Source organism: Antedon bifida, chromosome 8, assembly GCF_963402885.1.
Source record: "Antedon bifida chromosome 8, ecAntBifi1.1, whole genome shotgun sequence".
Classification (NCBI taxonomy): domain Eukaryota; kingdom Metazoa; phylum Echinodermata; class Crinoidea; order Comatulida; family Antedonidae; genus Antedon; species Antedon bifida.
In genome coordinates, this window is record NC_136233.1 from 2,310,670 (window position 1) to 2,327,560 (window position 16,891).

Below are 16,891 nucleotides of genomic sequence, written 5' to 3' on the forward strand. Positions count from 1 at the left end.
CAGACATATATTTAGATTGTAATTACTGTATTTCATTGATTTTAATTTTTTTTTTTATGTATTTCAATTATAATTGTATTTACTCTTTTTAATTTTCATTTTGGTGAGTTACTTGACAGTGGTTCACTTTTTGGTTTGAACCAGACTTTTTTATTTTGAACTCTTTTCTTTTGTTTTGTATTTGTTCTTTTCTGACGAAATAAATGGACTGAAATGAATAGCGCCAATGGGTGGTGAGTCGCCATTTTGGGTCATAGCGCAATACATATAAGCATTGGGAAATATGAACTCCTCATATAATAGTACAGCTAACTTTGATAGGTTTAAGCATAAACTAAAAACGTTTTTTTTCCAACTAGTTTATGGAACATAATTTCAATGTACAGCGCTTTTGATATTAGTTTCATTCTAAGAGTGCTATATCAAATTTGTAATGTAATAATGTAATAGTACAGCTACTGTATAACAAAGGTTGGTTTATAATACTTTGACTAATATGAATGCACAATGTAAAATAGTACAGGTAACTTTAGTAATTATAAAGGTTGCTCTACTAAATTTATGTATTAAAAAATATGAATAAATTTGTAAAATACAAACAATAGAAAGGTTGCATTACCATATTTGAATATGAATGTAAAGTACACTATTATGTGAAATAGCACAGCCAACAATAGAAAGGTTGAATTAGGTCTCTGGTATTATCAGATCCATGGTATTATCAAGTCCCTGGTATTATCAGGACCCTGGTATTATCAGGTCCCTGGTATTACCAGGTCCCTGGTATTACCAGGTCCCTGAAATTATCAGGACCCTGGTATTATTAGGTCCCTGAAATTATCAGGACCCTGGTATATCAGGTCCCTGGTATTATCAGGTCCCTGGTATTATCGGGTCCCTGGTATTATCAGGACTCTGGTATTATCAGGACCCTAGTATTATCAACTAACGTATCAACTATAAAAGTTACTTTAACAATTCTTATGTAAATTAGAATCTAATTAATAACGGGCGAATTGAAGATACAAGAAGATAAAAAAAAACAACCCAAAACAGGTACTCCACACCTTAAAGAAAAAAGGTAGTATGAAAAGCCAACACATTCATGGTCTACCCTCAGTGATGTAGCCACAAGAAATTAAGTGGAGCGATTTTCACAAGAAAATGGAACAATCTCTGTTCAAACCACTGGGTTTTCAAAGGCCTCTGTGAAAAAGTGGTCAGGTTGAAACCTTACCAATCATACTGGTGGCTATGGCCCTGCACCCTTATCAAAATCTAACACTTGCTAAACAACACTCTTGATCATATTAATATACTGTAGTATATTCGTTAATCACTGAAAACAATTTCCTACTCTCCCTGCCGTTTTGCACTTTTTTCAAGCATAAAGGCCCCTAAGCAAGAATTGATAAAATAAGATACTGAGTGCTTAGAAACATAACAGTTTTAACGTTATTGTATCGATCAACGGTGACACTGCTGTTATTAAGCAAAACACTATAAATGAAAAAATACTATTATTGATTTGTGTTTTTTATGCATTTCTCAATTTATGCTACATGCATCTTCTGCTTAATAAAATGAAACAGACTGTATCATTAAATGAACTTTTTACCATAGAAAGAACCCGGGGCCTATGTTGATGATGATTATTGTGGTTTTTCTAGGTACTATTAGCTTGCATAGTGATTTCATGTAATTGAATTGACATGCCCTGGGACTAGTACTAGTAAGTCTTTGGCGTCTCAGTAAATTTAACAATTATTATTGAAATACCGTAATAACTTTTTAGATATTAGAATAATTGACAAATAAAATTGAAAGTTTTCTGAAGAAAAAGGATTGCAGAAAAATATCAAGCATAGAAATTAAGGTATTGATTCTGATGAGCGATAATAATGATGAGTGATGAGATACTGATAATGATTAGTGATGATAATGATTAGTGATGATAATGATATTAGGGAGGTTTCGCAACCTTACGAATACGATAACGAAAACGGATACGTCATACATTTGTGAAACTTTTGAGCTGATCCCCATTTCATATTCGTAAAGCGTATTCGTGTTGACGAATATCACCAGTCATATTCGTAACTACAAAACGAGTATAGTTTTTGATCTATTTTGCACATTTTGCATTTGAATCAGGAATGATTCATGATTATAATATAATTATAGATTTATTGAAAGTAATTTAATAAAGTAATTTACTAAAATGCCAAGTCAATTTTGATAAATAGCTTTTAAATAGTTTTTAAAGTCCTCACTCGCTTTGATGTTACGCTAGGCCTAGGTAGCCAAGCACCAAGCAACACGTACCTGCGCTTCGCTCAAATTTACCGCAGTCATATTTTGGACGCGCCTCAATATTTCGTTGCCATGCGAAACAGATTTTTTTATGGCTTACGAAAACGAATACGTGTGCGTGACGTATCCGTTTTCGTTATCGTATTCGTAAGATTGCGAAACCTCTCTAATAATGAAATGATGACAGTGAGTAAAGATAATTATAATAAAATAATACACAGGGTTTTGTACAACAACAATTTTATATTAAACAAGTTCGATGATTCCTGATGTGAAAATGTGAAACAAATTTACATCAGTTGACGAACAATGCAATGAAAATAATTATTCGAACACAACAATGGGAATATAGCAACATGATAAAACTTTAATCGAAGCCTGCATAGACACGTTGATTACACTAAGCGTTAAGATAGAAAACCGCCTATGGCGCATAATTAGGAACTATCTTCTTGACTAGGCTGTAGCCTTTAATAATTCAACACAATAGGTTAGTGCTATCAACTACTAGGTATAAAATGTTTACTGCTAGCTGTATAATTGCATTTAAAGTTTAATACTTTGATGTCGATGCGTCTTACGCAAGATTAGATTAAAAGCAAGCAGTAATTTCCCTTTCACAATCAAATAATCTATTTTTACATCAACCTATTGTTTAGTGACAATACAATTATATATTATATAAGTCGGGATAATCATCGAGTCATTTTAGTACATAGAAATTGTATTAGCCAATCAATCAATGCTACTCTATCTATAGCATTTTATAAAAGTTACACAATTTTTAATGTGAAAATGACAATAGTTTGAAGGATAGACACTTGAATGACAATAACATTATCAACAGCATATTAGAATCCAGTTTGTAATAGTCTTAAATAAAGGCACTAAGATTAGCAAATCCTCTTAAATCACGTGTGATTGACTCGTCATGTCAAGAGATGAGAAAATGCAATTTATTTCCGATAGAACTTGACATTTATTATTAAAAGTCAGGAGGTCTACAATATAAGGTCTACAGTATATGTACAAAACATCAGCAAAAAAGCACAAATTTCTCACTTCTTACAATTTCTCACGCCAGGAGACTCTTTCTTTCTTCCTATGCCAAGAGAAAAGTCAAAAACTTGTAACTTACGTTACTCTAATAGGGTCAATTTTCAGTACATTGAAGTACTAATTATTCATGGATGTATTACGATTGGAATTCATCGATGGAAGGTAGTCTACGCTTGTAATAAATAATATTTAATATTATTAAAGAAAATATGAGAAATTAAAGTAGATTTCACTTTTAAATCTGCCTTGAAAACTCATCTTTTTCTTTCAGACTGAGCTCTCTCATATACCGAGCCTTTGATCACTTACTGCTGGAATTGGCGCGTTACAAATTCGTACTATTATTATTATTTAGAAATTTCTACCTATCTATCTATTAACCTTTGCATTTCTTGGAAAATGGGTAAAATTAGAAGTCTTTCTTCTTTAATTTTTAAGATTCAATTTTATTTTGCAAATTAAAATGGAAATAATATATCTCATACACTTTTCATTAAAAGAATGTGTTTTTCAAATTTGTATTGTTTGATTTGTTTCAGTTTCCTCTAGTCAACTATTGTATTTTAACATTTTGAAAAAAAAATTCCACAATGATCCAAATGTCATTAAAATTAATGGAATGTTGATCAAAATATGGAATATTTATAACAAATGACATATTGTGAAGAACTTCGCTTTAAAAAACAATTGATCCAATGCATTAGTTTAAAAGATAAATAATGGAAATTAAAATAAATTTGAAATTATCTGATAACTTAAGCTTGACGGATGAACAAAGTTGACAGAAATCAATAAAATTGATAAACTTAGAAATAAAGAAAATATTTTTAAAATCCATTAACTGAACTAAGTATTTGAAACAAATTAAAATGTATTTAGATTACCTACAAAATAATGATTAAATTTGAAAATATGAGTTCTTTGTAAGTTAAAAGAGATAGCAGTATGGCGCAATAGTAAGGGATAACAGTCTCCAGTGAGGCATGGCTTTGAGACCTATTTTTGCTTGTATCCTTTACCAGATGCTTTAACCTCATTGCCTAGTCCTTCGGATGGGACATAAAGCTGTTGGTGCTGTGTACACACATTGCACATGTGCACAATAACTTGGTTATTCAAAAAGGGTAGGGGATAATTGTCTCCTGGTGTGCTGATCATGGTCATGAAATGTATTTATTTTTAATAATTTAATTGTTGCATGTTTATGTCTTGTCATATTCTATTTTTGTGAGGGTCCCTAATGATCAGCTTCGGCTGGATTGACCACCCTCGTAAATAAATATTGTTGAAATAAAAACAAATAAATAAATGGACTGGGAAAACTTTCTTGTACTGAAGAAGTCACCCAGCATCAAAGAAGAAATAAATCAGAGTGTATTAATAATAGTACATACACAGGCCTTTTCTTTTGAGGTGAGCGAGTGCGATCACTCACCTAACACACACCTAAACTGCCCTTGAGGAGTGTGATTTACAACACACTTAAATTTGGTAAACTTCTACACACCAAAATACTAACATCGCACCTACAGCATCACTGAATGTATTGAGGAGTGCAATTTGTAGCACGTCACCTACAAATTTAAAAAGGCCTGCACAGTTACTTGAAAAGCAATGATAGTCCATACTGCAGCAAAAGCAAAAGTATGCCACTACGAAATCCCTTGAAGGCTTTCAGTAATTATACGTGGATGGATAAATCTTTCCCTGTGGAAGGATATGACCATCAAGAATCGGAATGATACTTCGGTGGCAATTACAATTTACTGATTCAGTTTTAATGAATAGTTAATTATTTTCTAATTATTCAATTATGGAAATATTTACAGTTACTTCTTCAGTTGGAAATTAGAATTTAATTTAAATTCAATGTTACCTAAACCATTGTTAGTGAGTAATAAACATTAATTGTTAGTAGTAGTAATTGCTTTTCAAAATAATGATCTTATAATGATGTCATAAACTTCAATGGCTTTGTTGACAAATCTTAGAGGTTGCACTATGCTATAAATCTCTATCTACACTATCACTAGTTTGACAAAAAAGTGTGATGTTCCCAAATATGGTAGCGATATACCTAAATATGATAGTGATATGACATCATCATGTCTATATATGGGCACATCACATTTTTTTGTAACATAAAGTTTGATAGTGTAGACAGAGCTTTACAGGGGGAGCAGAAACTATGCCATGAAATGAACAAGGGGCAATACTTTATAGTTTCAATATACAACCAACTTACCATATTCAGGGGACAACACTATTAAGGGGACACTTTCCTATTTAAGGGGACAATTTGTTGACGTTTGAGCGTCATTTATAGTTCCAAATACTATTGTATAATTACTGTTAAACACTGTTAGTGTTAGAAAGAAATTCTGTACAATATATAGAGCTATTGGGACTTCCTATACTATAGTTGAAGTTTCAATGATCAATAAGTAATTTCTTCTTTCTTTCTAAACTGAACTTTGACCTAACCTTTGACATTTAAAGTTCGAATAAAACCATACATGAAGAAGATAGTTCTAGGCAGAGGAAATTATAAATCATACTCAGTTACTTGTTTTAACGTTTATTATGACAAAAATAAATACAAATGCTCTTTTAAATTTGCGGAACTCATCCACTTTAAAATAGAACTTTATTGAAGGGGTCATAGGTCAGCTGAATCTGCAACTATCGACACTTTCTTTTGTTATTTAATCTCAGACACTCAGTTTAATCAATCCACAAGGGTCTTAATATATAATTGTAATCTTAATTGGAACTTTATTGGTAATTAGAATATCTGGGCATCGTTAATTATTTGAAATTACTTTCAATGTACTTTTAGTAAATTAGGACAAGCGGATTTTCAACTGTCTTTTCAAACACAACTTGTACTGTATATGGAATGAATCTATATATGGAGTGAATCTGTATATGGAGTGAATTTTTATATAGAGTGAATTTTTATATAGAGGGAATTTTTATATAGAGTGAATTTTTATGGAGTGAAATTAGATATGAAGTGTATTGTTGTATGGAGTGAATTTAGATATGGAGTGAATTTAGATATGGAGTGAATTTAGATATGGAGTGAATTTAGATATGGAGTGAATTTATATGTATTGTTGTATATGGAGTGAATTTTTATGGAGTGAATTGTTATGGAGTGAATTTATATATGAAGTGTATTGTTGTATATGGAGTGAATTTAGATATGGAGTGAATTTATATATGAAGTGTATTGTTGTATATGGAGTGAATTTAGATATGGAGTGAATTTAGATATGCAGTGAATTTATATATGGAGTGATTTTTTATATAGAGTAAATGTTTATATAGAGTAAATTTTTATGGAGTGAATTTATATATGGAGTGTATTGTTGTATATGGAGTGAATTTTTATGGAGTGAATTTATATATGTTTATTATGGAGTGAATTTATATCTAGAATGAGTTGTTATGGAGTGAATTTATATATGGAGTGTATTGTTGTATATGGAGTGCATTTTTATGGAGTGAATTATTATGGAGTGAATATATATATATAGAGTGTTTTTTTATGGAGTGAAATTATTTATGCAGGGTATTGTAGTATATGAAGTGAATTGTTGTATATAGAATTAATATTGAGTTAATTTATTTTGATTTTTTTTCTTTAACTTACAGATTGTTCAGACAAATAATTTTGGTCAAAGTGAATAACTATTATATTTTAAACAACAAAAAATAAGAAGATGATTCCATACAATCACGAGTTATCTGCCAAGGTGTGGATAACTAAACAAACAAAAAATTAAAGAAAAAAAAAGTTGCTTACTTGTGAGAGTTGGATAGGTGTTAACTGTGCTTTATTCCTACATAAAACAGTTGATGGTGATTTATTTGCCAGAAGTTCAACCAGTTCAACGTAATTATTCCTTGCCGCCTCGTGTAAGGGTAGGTTGCCTCTAGCATTCGCTTGTTTACAGTTTGCACCATTCTAAAAATACAAAAACAAAAATTATCATTTTCGCAGCTTTAAAATTATTTTTGTCATAGAATTCTTAATTAATTAACTAATTAATTCACTGTTATTTTCTTATTTAACAGTACACTCAAATTTAAGGTAAAAAAACTACACAAAAGCAGCAACGACAAGTGAACATTGAATCAATATGTTTATCATTCCAGTGGATCTGAACTATCGAACTATAGTTTGACAAAAAGTGATGTACCCAAATATGGTAGTGATATGCCTAAATACGGTAGTGATATGACATCATAATGTCCATATATGGAAACAACACATTTTTTTATCACATGAAGTTTGATAGTGTGGACAGAGCTTTACTTAGAAGAGCTTAGCTTATTACTTGTTGTACAGTTATTTGTAGGCCTGCAGGCTTGTAGTAGTAATCGCAAAGTGCAAAACATGATTAAACAGACGATAATAAGTGCAACTGTAAAGGTAACCTCTAAATAATTACTCTAAGATTTTAAAATCTTCACATCTTTTGTCAAAGTCAATTTGATTAATTACACAGTGTTTTAGAATAATCTGTGCTGAATGTTATATTGACGTACAACACTTTTGTTACCTTACGGCTATCTATCTTGACATTTTAAATTCATTATGCGTTTTTTTCAACACTACTAACATTGAATATTAAAATGTTATAAGATCTGCTGCACTAATGAGCTAATAAACTAGATGTATTATACACTGAACACACGATCTACTGCAGTAATAAGCTAATAAACTAGATGTATTATACATTGAACACAAGATCTACTGCAGTAATGAGCTAATAAACTAGATGTACTGTACAACCAACACAAGATCTACTGCAGTAATAAGCTAATAAAATAGATGTACTGTACACACAACACAAGATCTACTGCAGTAATGAGGTAATATTAATGTAGATGTTCACATCAAACACCAGCTCTACTGCAGTAATGATCAAATAGATCACAGATGTACTATAGGCTTGCATGAAAACAGAATAAAAAAAAATGCCATCCCAATATAGACCAAATCCCCTATTAAATCCTGTACTTTGTAAAAGCTTGGAATACATTCAGATGTTTAATGTTGGTTGGGGTCGGTTCCACGAACACAAGCACCCTCTGAAGTTCTATTTATCAACTGGATAATAAGGGTCGCAACCCAGACAAAAAACTGTCCAGAAGATTTATAAAAAGTATTTTAAGATGGGTGGGAAAACATAACCTTATTATAATACAGTACACAATTTTAAGTAAGTTTTTACAAATCATGAATCTCCTTTTTGTCCATTCTCTGTGGAATAATCGGATTTTACGGCGAAAATGAAATCCTAATCCAAGGAAACGTTCACAAAAGAAATCAATCATCTCTTTCAATCAAAAAATAAATTAATGTTAAAAAACAAAAACATAACGTCTCCAAGGAATCAGAAGAGAGAAGAAATGACAGATGAATCGATCAACATTTATAGTGTTAAGCTCTGTCTATGCTATCAAAATAGTTTGACAAATATGGTAGTGATATGCGCAAATATGGTAGTGATATGCGCAAATATGGTAGTGATATGACATCATCATGTATATATGGGCACATCATTTTTTGTCACATAAAGTTTGATAGTGTTACAGAGTTTTACAGATATTAGTATACATTTCATAGATATTATTAGATAATGGTGAAAATCAGTTTTTAGGGATAATGAAACGTAATTAATTAATTATTAATTAATTTATTTGAACCAATGAAAACAATGGACATTAGATCTGCTTTGTTCCAACAAACAATTAAAATGGCAGCGATTGTTTTCAAAAAGTGTGTTTCTTTCGCTCTAAAATATCACATGATCATATGAACTTTGATTGAGTTGCTTGAATCCAAGTATTGGTAAGCTTTTAGATTTGTGTTCACACTTACTTTAATGAAAATTATAGTATTGTGTAAGACCTGACATTTAGCAGAATTCTGTAAGCTGCTCTACTTTAACTAATGTTGCATGTCACAGTAATGATGAACTAAGTTGATGAAGCTGGAAGTGATGCGGTGGTAATGAAGATGAAGTGATGTGATGATGTGATGAAGATGATGTGATGAAAATGATGATGCAGTGTTTTTTTTCTAAAGTATATATATATATGTTCTTTTTTGTTCAATGTGTGGAAAATAAATAAATGAAACTAAACTGATGATAACTATTATTGGTGATGATAATGTTGATGCTGGATTTGTTTACGATATGATAATGATATAAAAAATGATGATAATAAAAATGTGTGGTTTTTAGTCGCGTGGACGCGACTCTATAGTTCACTGTCGGTCGGTCGGTCGGTCTGTCTGTCGGTCTGTCTGTCGGTCCGGTATCACTATGCATTGTAGCACGTGACTTAATGGCTGTTGGCCTTGTTTTTCTACAGCTATGTAAGTTCCCAACCAATTTTAATTTATATTATATATAGGCTAGTTTATAATGATCATTAAGATTATACTATAAATGAGACTAAAGATTATAACTATGGTAATGATCATGACAATGTACTGGAATTTTTTTTACTGTATTTTTTTTTTACTGTATTTTGTTTTTGTTTTTTTTACTACATTTTTTTTTATTTTATTTTTTTCATATATAAATTAGACCAATAAAAGACAAATTAAATTGGAAGGCATATGAACAATGTAAAAGACTTGAACACACATACCTGGATGAGTATTGTAGAGGGCTGCAGATGGCCAGACATTGCACAGTAATGGAGTGGACTATTGCCTCCTACATCCTTAGTATTACACTTAGCACCATGGTCTAATAGCAGTTGTACAACCTAAAATATGCAAGAAAAACTTAATTGTTTTATTATTTATAACACATTATAACACACCTGATTGTATTCTTGCAATTTGATTGGTCAATTAGGCATCACATGTCATTTGGAATTTGCCCTATCTAATGGAAAAGTGATATTTAATGGTGATAATGAACGGTTCTAATGCACGTTTAGCTTTCTAGCTTTCTGTGAACATTTTGCCACGCGATGTTGACTGATCGCGTTTGGAAATGAACTTGCTTTGCACGCCGTCTTTTTCTACTCTAACTGTTCTATTTCTAATATCCACCTCATCTTGCAGGTGAGTTAAGCTCTGTCTACACTATCAAAGTGTGATGTACCCAAATATGGTAGTGATATGCTCAAATATGGTAGTGATATGACATCATCATGTCCATATATGGGCATATCACATTTTTTTTTCACATAAAATTTTATAGTGTTGACAGAGCTTTACAAATTGTGCTCAACGCCACATTCAGGTGTGCTGGAGGTGTGCTGTTTGTATCTTGGTGTTCACAGAATCTAAGTGTGTTGTAAATCGCACTCCTCAAGGGCATTCCAGGATAGGGTCATTGTAGGCGAGCAATCCCACACCCACCTCTCAAAGGCCTGAATAATATTATATTGTTTGAAGGTTTGCATGGCAAAATCAAATGTTGATATAAAGTTTGCTGTACACCACAGATATCTAGTTCTGAAGAAACTGTTGAGTTTCTCAACAGATATACGTGGTACAATAGAACTAGATATACTAATGGTTTAATAATGGTATTTGGTTCGGTTTCAATTTTATATTATAAACAATCGTATAATATCACATAAAATGTTTTAATGTTTAGGGGGACAATCTTTAAGGTATTTAAATTCATAAATGAGGCAATCCATGAAGGTTATTTTCTGTAGCGAATAGTCCATAGAAATATCTGCAGATTCTTTTTTTTTTTTTCCAATTTGGTTTTTGGAGATCTACAGTAACTAGTATGTATTTTGTTTGTGTAGTTTAGAGCCAACTAAAATTATGAAACATTTGACTTTCCTGAAACTTTACATCAGAACTAATGATCAGATACTCAAAGAACTGATTAGTTTTTATTTTTCTTTAAATGTCAGCACTATACCGTTGATTAAGGTAAAGACTCGTATCAACACAAAGTATTACATTTCATGTCGTGACCTTTCTAAAAATAACCGTTTTTAACTCGTAACCACAGCACAACCATAATTACCATTTTCAACTTCTAAGAAATAATTCAAAATAATAGTTTTTATATGACAAACTACTATTGGTTGAATAATTGCTCTTTCATAACAAATTTGGACAGGTTTTTTTTTGTTGAAGAAAGTACTTTTTAAAATTAATTTATGTACCCAATAAAAGTCTCATAATAATTGCTAAATGAATGATTGTCAGAATAAATTGCTCTGTAATTGATGAGTTTATATTAAAATTGTAAAACAGCTTTCAACTTTACAGGTGTTTAAATAGTAATTTATTGGAACAAACGCGTACAACTGTATCAGGAATATGATTTGCAAACAGAAAAATACTATTTAAAATGGCTCTGGGGAAAACACCTAAGAGGTCACACTTAAGAGGTCATGACTCTAACGACACTATTACTGGTAATAAGAATTATAAATAGTAATATCGTATAAATTGAATAGTTGTTGATGTCATGCTTAGCAGGAGGAAGTGTAGAAGAATGGTTGAAAGAATCAGACTATGATGTCATGCTTAGCAGGAGAAAGTGTAGAAGAATGGTTGAAAAGAATCGCACTATTTTTGTAATTTTCAAGGCGAATTTTGTGTTAAAGATGTATTGTCCCCAAAAACATGAAAAATGAAGATTAATAAAATCAGACTTTAAATAGGTCATTTTGCAGTTTTAATAAAGTTATTCACTTCTGTAAAATAAAAAACAAAAAAAATAATTATTTCAAGAAAGAAATGTTGAATTTTAACCAAAAACCATTGTCTGACAGACAATTTAAGTATTTTTTGCTTGAAATTGCATTTTTTCAGTTAAGTTTTTTTTTTTTTTGATCCACTTTTTGGTCAAAGTAAATAACTATTATGTGACATTAAAATGGCATATTAAAAAAAAATTTGTTTAGGGGGACAATATATCTTTAAGGTATTTAAATTCATAATAAGGCAATCCAAAAAAAGCAATGTGTGGTGTGGAATCTATAAATACTATTACTTTAAAAGTTTTACCTTTGGTTTATTTTCTTTGCAAGCCAGATGCAAGGGAGTGACTTGCTGATATGACGTATTTCGAACATTAGGATTTGCTCCTCTGCGTAATAAGAGCGCCACCAGTGTTTCGTGACCGTGTAATGCACTGACATGCAGCGAGGTGAAGCCTTCGGCATTACTTGTATTAACAGTTATGTCGCCAACACCGTATGTTGTCCGCTGAAAAAAAGTAAAATATCAGTAATCTATGGACAAATTCTAATAATAATGACCTAGGCAGGTCATAACACCAATAAACCCATGAGTTCGTTTAATTCAACCTTTCAATATGTTTATGTCTTGGAACAATGATTAAAAACATTGAAATGTTATAAATACACATTGATTTGATAGGTTAGTAGTCAATAGTTATTTATTAAGCAAAGTAAATGATAGCAAAGATAGAAGTAATTTAAAATCTCTTCTCATCTTTAAGTGGATTTATATTATGTGCTTTATCCAATATAGTTTGATTTAGAAAAAAACTAGTACTACTAAGCAATAATATCAAACACAAATCAAGAGAGTTTTTACATTAAATAGACATATGATATGTTAGACATTTTTTTTATATTACTTTGTAGATTAAAGAAATGAATGAAATAGTGGTTGAAATGGTTGGCAGTTTGTTTGCAAGTTTGCATTTTATAGAAACTTTACTGTATTTAAATAGGATAGAAATATTCTAGTGCTTAAAGAAATTGAGGATAAAATGTTTAACTTAGTTTAAAGTATTAAGTATTTCTCTGCTCTGCTTTTGCCTACATTACCTGGTTCAAACTTACAACCTACTACATGTATATTTATATATTATTTTGATTTCAAATTTTTTTTTAATGCAATTCAAGCAATTAAATTAAAATTATTTTTTATTCATATGCATCCAACAGCGAGCACAAACTATTTATAATGTATCGTGCTTATAAACTAAGTTTCATTTGAGGCTTACGGAGTGGAGTTGAAAGAGTTGAGTTACAACACTAGGTCAGGATTGAACCCTGGACCTTGGGATTGGAAGGCAAGCACATTAACCATCAATTGCTACAGCTTCACTATATAAATATATATAATTATATTCCGATTTAATTTTTTTTTTAACTTCAATTCAATCAATTCAAATTCTTATAGTATGTCTTCATATATTATATGAATATTCTGATTTCAATTTTTTTTTTAATTCAATTCAATCAATTCAAATTCTATAGATACCTTTTGAAGAGCTGAACATTTTTGGCACTGGCAAAGAGGATGGCACAGTTGAAGGTTTGGAGTGACATCTTCCATGTCGCTGTCATCACTGTCACTCTCCCACCCCAACTGGTAGCGTACCATCTGAACGTCCCCGTCGGCTGATGCTCTAAGAAGTTTCTCCACCTAGAAACAACACAATCACATTTGAGTATTCCGCTCCGTCCACACTATCAAACTTTATGTTTATGTATGTAAAATTGATTAAGTTTATGATCAATTCAAATCGTTAAGCTCTGTTTACACTATAAAACTTTATGTGACAAAAAAATGTGATGTGCTCATATATGGACATGATGATGTCATATCACTACCATAATAGGGCATATCACTACCATATTTGGGCACATCACACGCTTTTGTCAAAATAGTTTGATAGTGTAGTGCTTAGATTGTATGTGACAAAAAAATGTGATGCACCCATATATGAACATGATGATGTCATATCACTACCATATTTGGGCACATCGCATTTTTTTTTATAGTGTAGACAGAGCTTTATACAATAACACATTGTAATTTGGCAAAATTCAATCATTTCATGTGGAAATACCTATATCATCATCAACAAATAATCTCCTCTAATGTTCTGTACTAAATTAAAAACCATTTATAAACCTACCTCTCTTGCTCTCTGTTGTGGAGATATTTTTATTCCCCCTTGCCTTCTCATTAGAGGTGTTGTTAATGATTTCGTCTCACTTCCTGCGGTTTGGCGACCATCGGGTGATGTCTGTTGGGGAAATTGTGAATGTTATATACATCTCAATAAAATTTCTAAACAACTTGGGTGAAAAGCTTGTTTTGTGGGTGGGGATTGAAGGTCTATAATACTTGAACTTCTTAATGTAGTTTTTCACAAAGTGATAACAATAACTCATTAATGACAATATATTGCACTGCTATGCAGTCACATAAGCCAAGGTAGATTGATTTTGGACATACATAGTACGATCACAATGAATACATTAGATTTCATTAAAGCTTTAAGCTCTGTCTACACTATCAAACTTTATGTGACAACAAAATGTGATGTGTCCGTATATGGACATGATGATGTCATATCACTAACGTATTTGTGCATATCACTACCATATTTGGGCACATTACATTTTTTTTTGTCAAACCAGTTTGATAGTGTAGACAGAGCTTTACATAAGTCTCTTCAAAACAGAATGAAAATACAGTACTGTACCATCATCATCATATACTCCTGACCGTCACGAAGCATGTCTACTGCCCTCTGGAGTAGGTTGTTGACATTTGCGTTGAGCGAACGCATCAAAGGAGTTTCTTTTCGGCGATTACGAGCTTCAACTGAAGCCCCATGCTCAAGGAGTATCTCAACAATATTTTCTGAAATGTGTGATGTTAAAATAATTAATTTAATCCAAAAAAAATGTAAAAAACTACAAAATATTACAGAAGTTGGCTCTCTAGCGGATGAAGAAAGATAGTAACAGAAAAATTATTATTAGTTGTACTTACCATAACCCCATCTTGCAGCTTCATGCAGTGGCGTATTGCCACGGCAATTTGGAAAGTTGACCTCAACACTGTTGATGACTTGTTCAGAGTATAAGATAGCTTTTACACACTAGAAATTTAAAAAAACAAATTAATATAATAAAAATTAGAGTACCAGTTTAGTTATCAAATGCTTTAAAACTGCTTTATTGATAATTGATACAGGCCTTTTAGACTATCACCAGTATCAGTAGTGTTATCTCTTAAGCTCTGTCTACACTATCAAACTAGTTTGACAAACAAAGTGTGATGTGTCCAAATATGGTAGCGATATGACATCATCATGTCCATATGGGCACATCACATTTTTACTCGGGGTACCCGAGTCTAGGACTCTCTCATCTAGTACTACTCCTCCCTTATTCGTTGTAGTATTGAGCTGGGATTTGGCATGAATATACTACAGGCACATGTCCTCAAAGCTATAGAGCCGGATTTTTAAATTTCAAACCGGATGCAGCCATATGACGTCTCGAAGATGGTACCGTATAGCCGTATAAACTATTTGGTAGCGAGGTTATTGATGTGTATGTGACGTCACATCCCGTCTTATGACATCATAACAGCTTCTTTTGCTGTACCCCGAGTATCGCACATTCGTGCTTGTTTTGTCACATAAAGTTTGATAGTGTAGCTTAAAGATGGTCCCACTGAAAAAATGATTTTTTACATTTTTTTTCTTGAATATGCCATTTTAATGTCACATAATAGTTATCCACTTTGAGAGCAAAATTGAATCAAAAAAAAATTTATTTACCTAAAAAAACTATAATTTAAGCAAAAAATAGTCAAATTGGCTGCCAGCCGATGGATTTTTGGTTGGTTAGTCATTTTAGATGAGAAAACATGATTTTTTCCATTTTTTTTTCTACGGATGTGATTAACTTTATTGAAACTACAAAACAACCTATTCAAAGTCTGATTTAATTAATCTTCATTTTTCATGTTTTTGGGGGACAATACATCTTTAAGCTTAAGACCTACCTCTTCATGTCCATTTGCAGAGCACAGATGCAGTGGAGTATTGCCATCGTTGTCATCAGCGTTTATATCTGCACCATGGTGAAGAAGCAGTAACTACAAATTATAAAAATAACTACAATAAACAACTTTCTGACAAGATGGCCTTAATATTATATTATATATTTTAAATCTACATCTAAAGCTCTGTCTACACTATCAAAGTGTGACATGACCAAATATGGTAGTGACATAACATCATCGTGTCCATATATGGGCACATCACATTTTATTGTCACATAAATTTGATAGTGTAGACAGAGCTTTACCGTAAGGAACTTTACTGTGCTAACCTCACTTATAAGTCTCATTTGAGGCTAAAGCTCTGTCTACACTATAAAACTTTAAGTGACATGACAAAAAATGTGACATGGCCATGTATGGATATGATGATGTTGTATCAGTACCATATTTGGGCATATCACACTTTTTTGTCAAACTAGTTTGATAGTATAGACAGAGCTTTTGGGGAGTGAAATAGAATGTGAATTACAAGGATGGCACGAGATCAGGATTGAACCAAGGACCCTGGGATTGGAAGGCAATCACCACCAAGCTACAGCTCCACTATTTTATACTTTAATTACAGATTATTTAAATGAAACTAAATAGTACATTTATTAAAACAGAGTGTGTGACTATAATAATTAATAATCATAATGACAAACTTAAAAAGCACTTACT

At 31.6% G+C, this 16,891-nt stretch overlaps 1 protein-coding gene across 2 annotated transcripts in view; it reads right to left on the reverse strand.

Moving 5' to 3' along the window:
* The window catches only part of LOC144850174 (ankyrin repeat domain-containing protein 27-like), a 51,910-nt gene that overhangs the window by 22,001 nt on the left and 13,018 nt on the right, over nt 1–16,891 (reverse strand). For both annotated transcript variants that reach the window (XM_078707402.1, XM_078707401.1), the window contains exons 15-22: nt 16,172–16,264; nt 15,149–15,257; nt 14,856–15,016; nt 14,283–14,393; nt 13,622–13,786; nt 12,392–12,592; nt 10,048–10,167; nt 7,184–7,345 (exon numbers count right to left, since the gene is read on the reverse strand). In XM_078707402.1, coding sequence (XP_078563528.1) covers nt 7,184–7,345; nt 10,048–10,167; nt 12,392–12,592; nt 13,622–13,786; nt 14,283–14,393; nt 14,856–15,016; nt 15,149–15,257; nt 16,172–16,264 — 1,122 coding nt within the window. The remainder of the gene's footprint in view (nt 1–7,183; nt 7,346–10,047; nt 10,168–12,391; nt 12,593–13,621; nt 13,787–14,282; nt 14,394–14,855; nt 15,017–15,148; nt 15,258–16,171; nt 16,265–16,891) is intronic.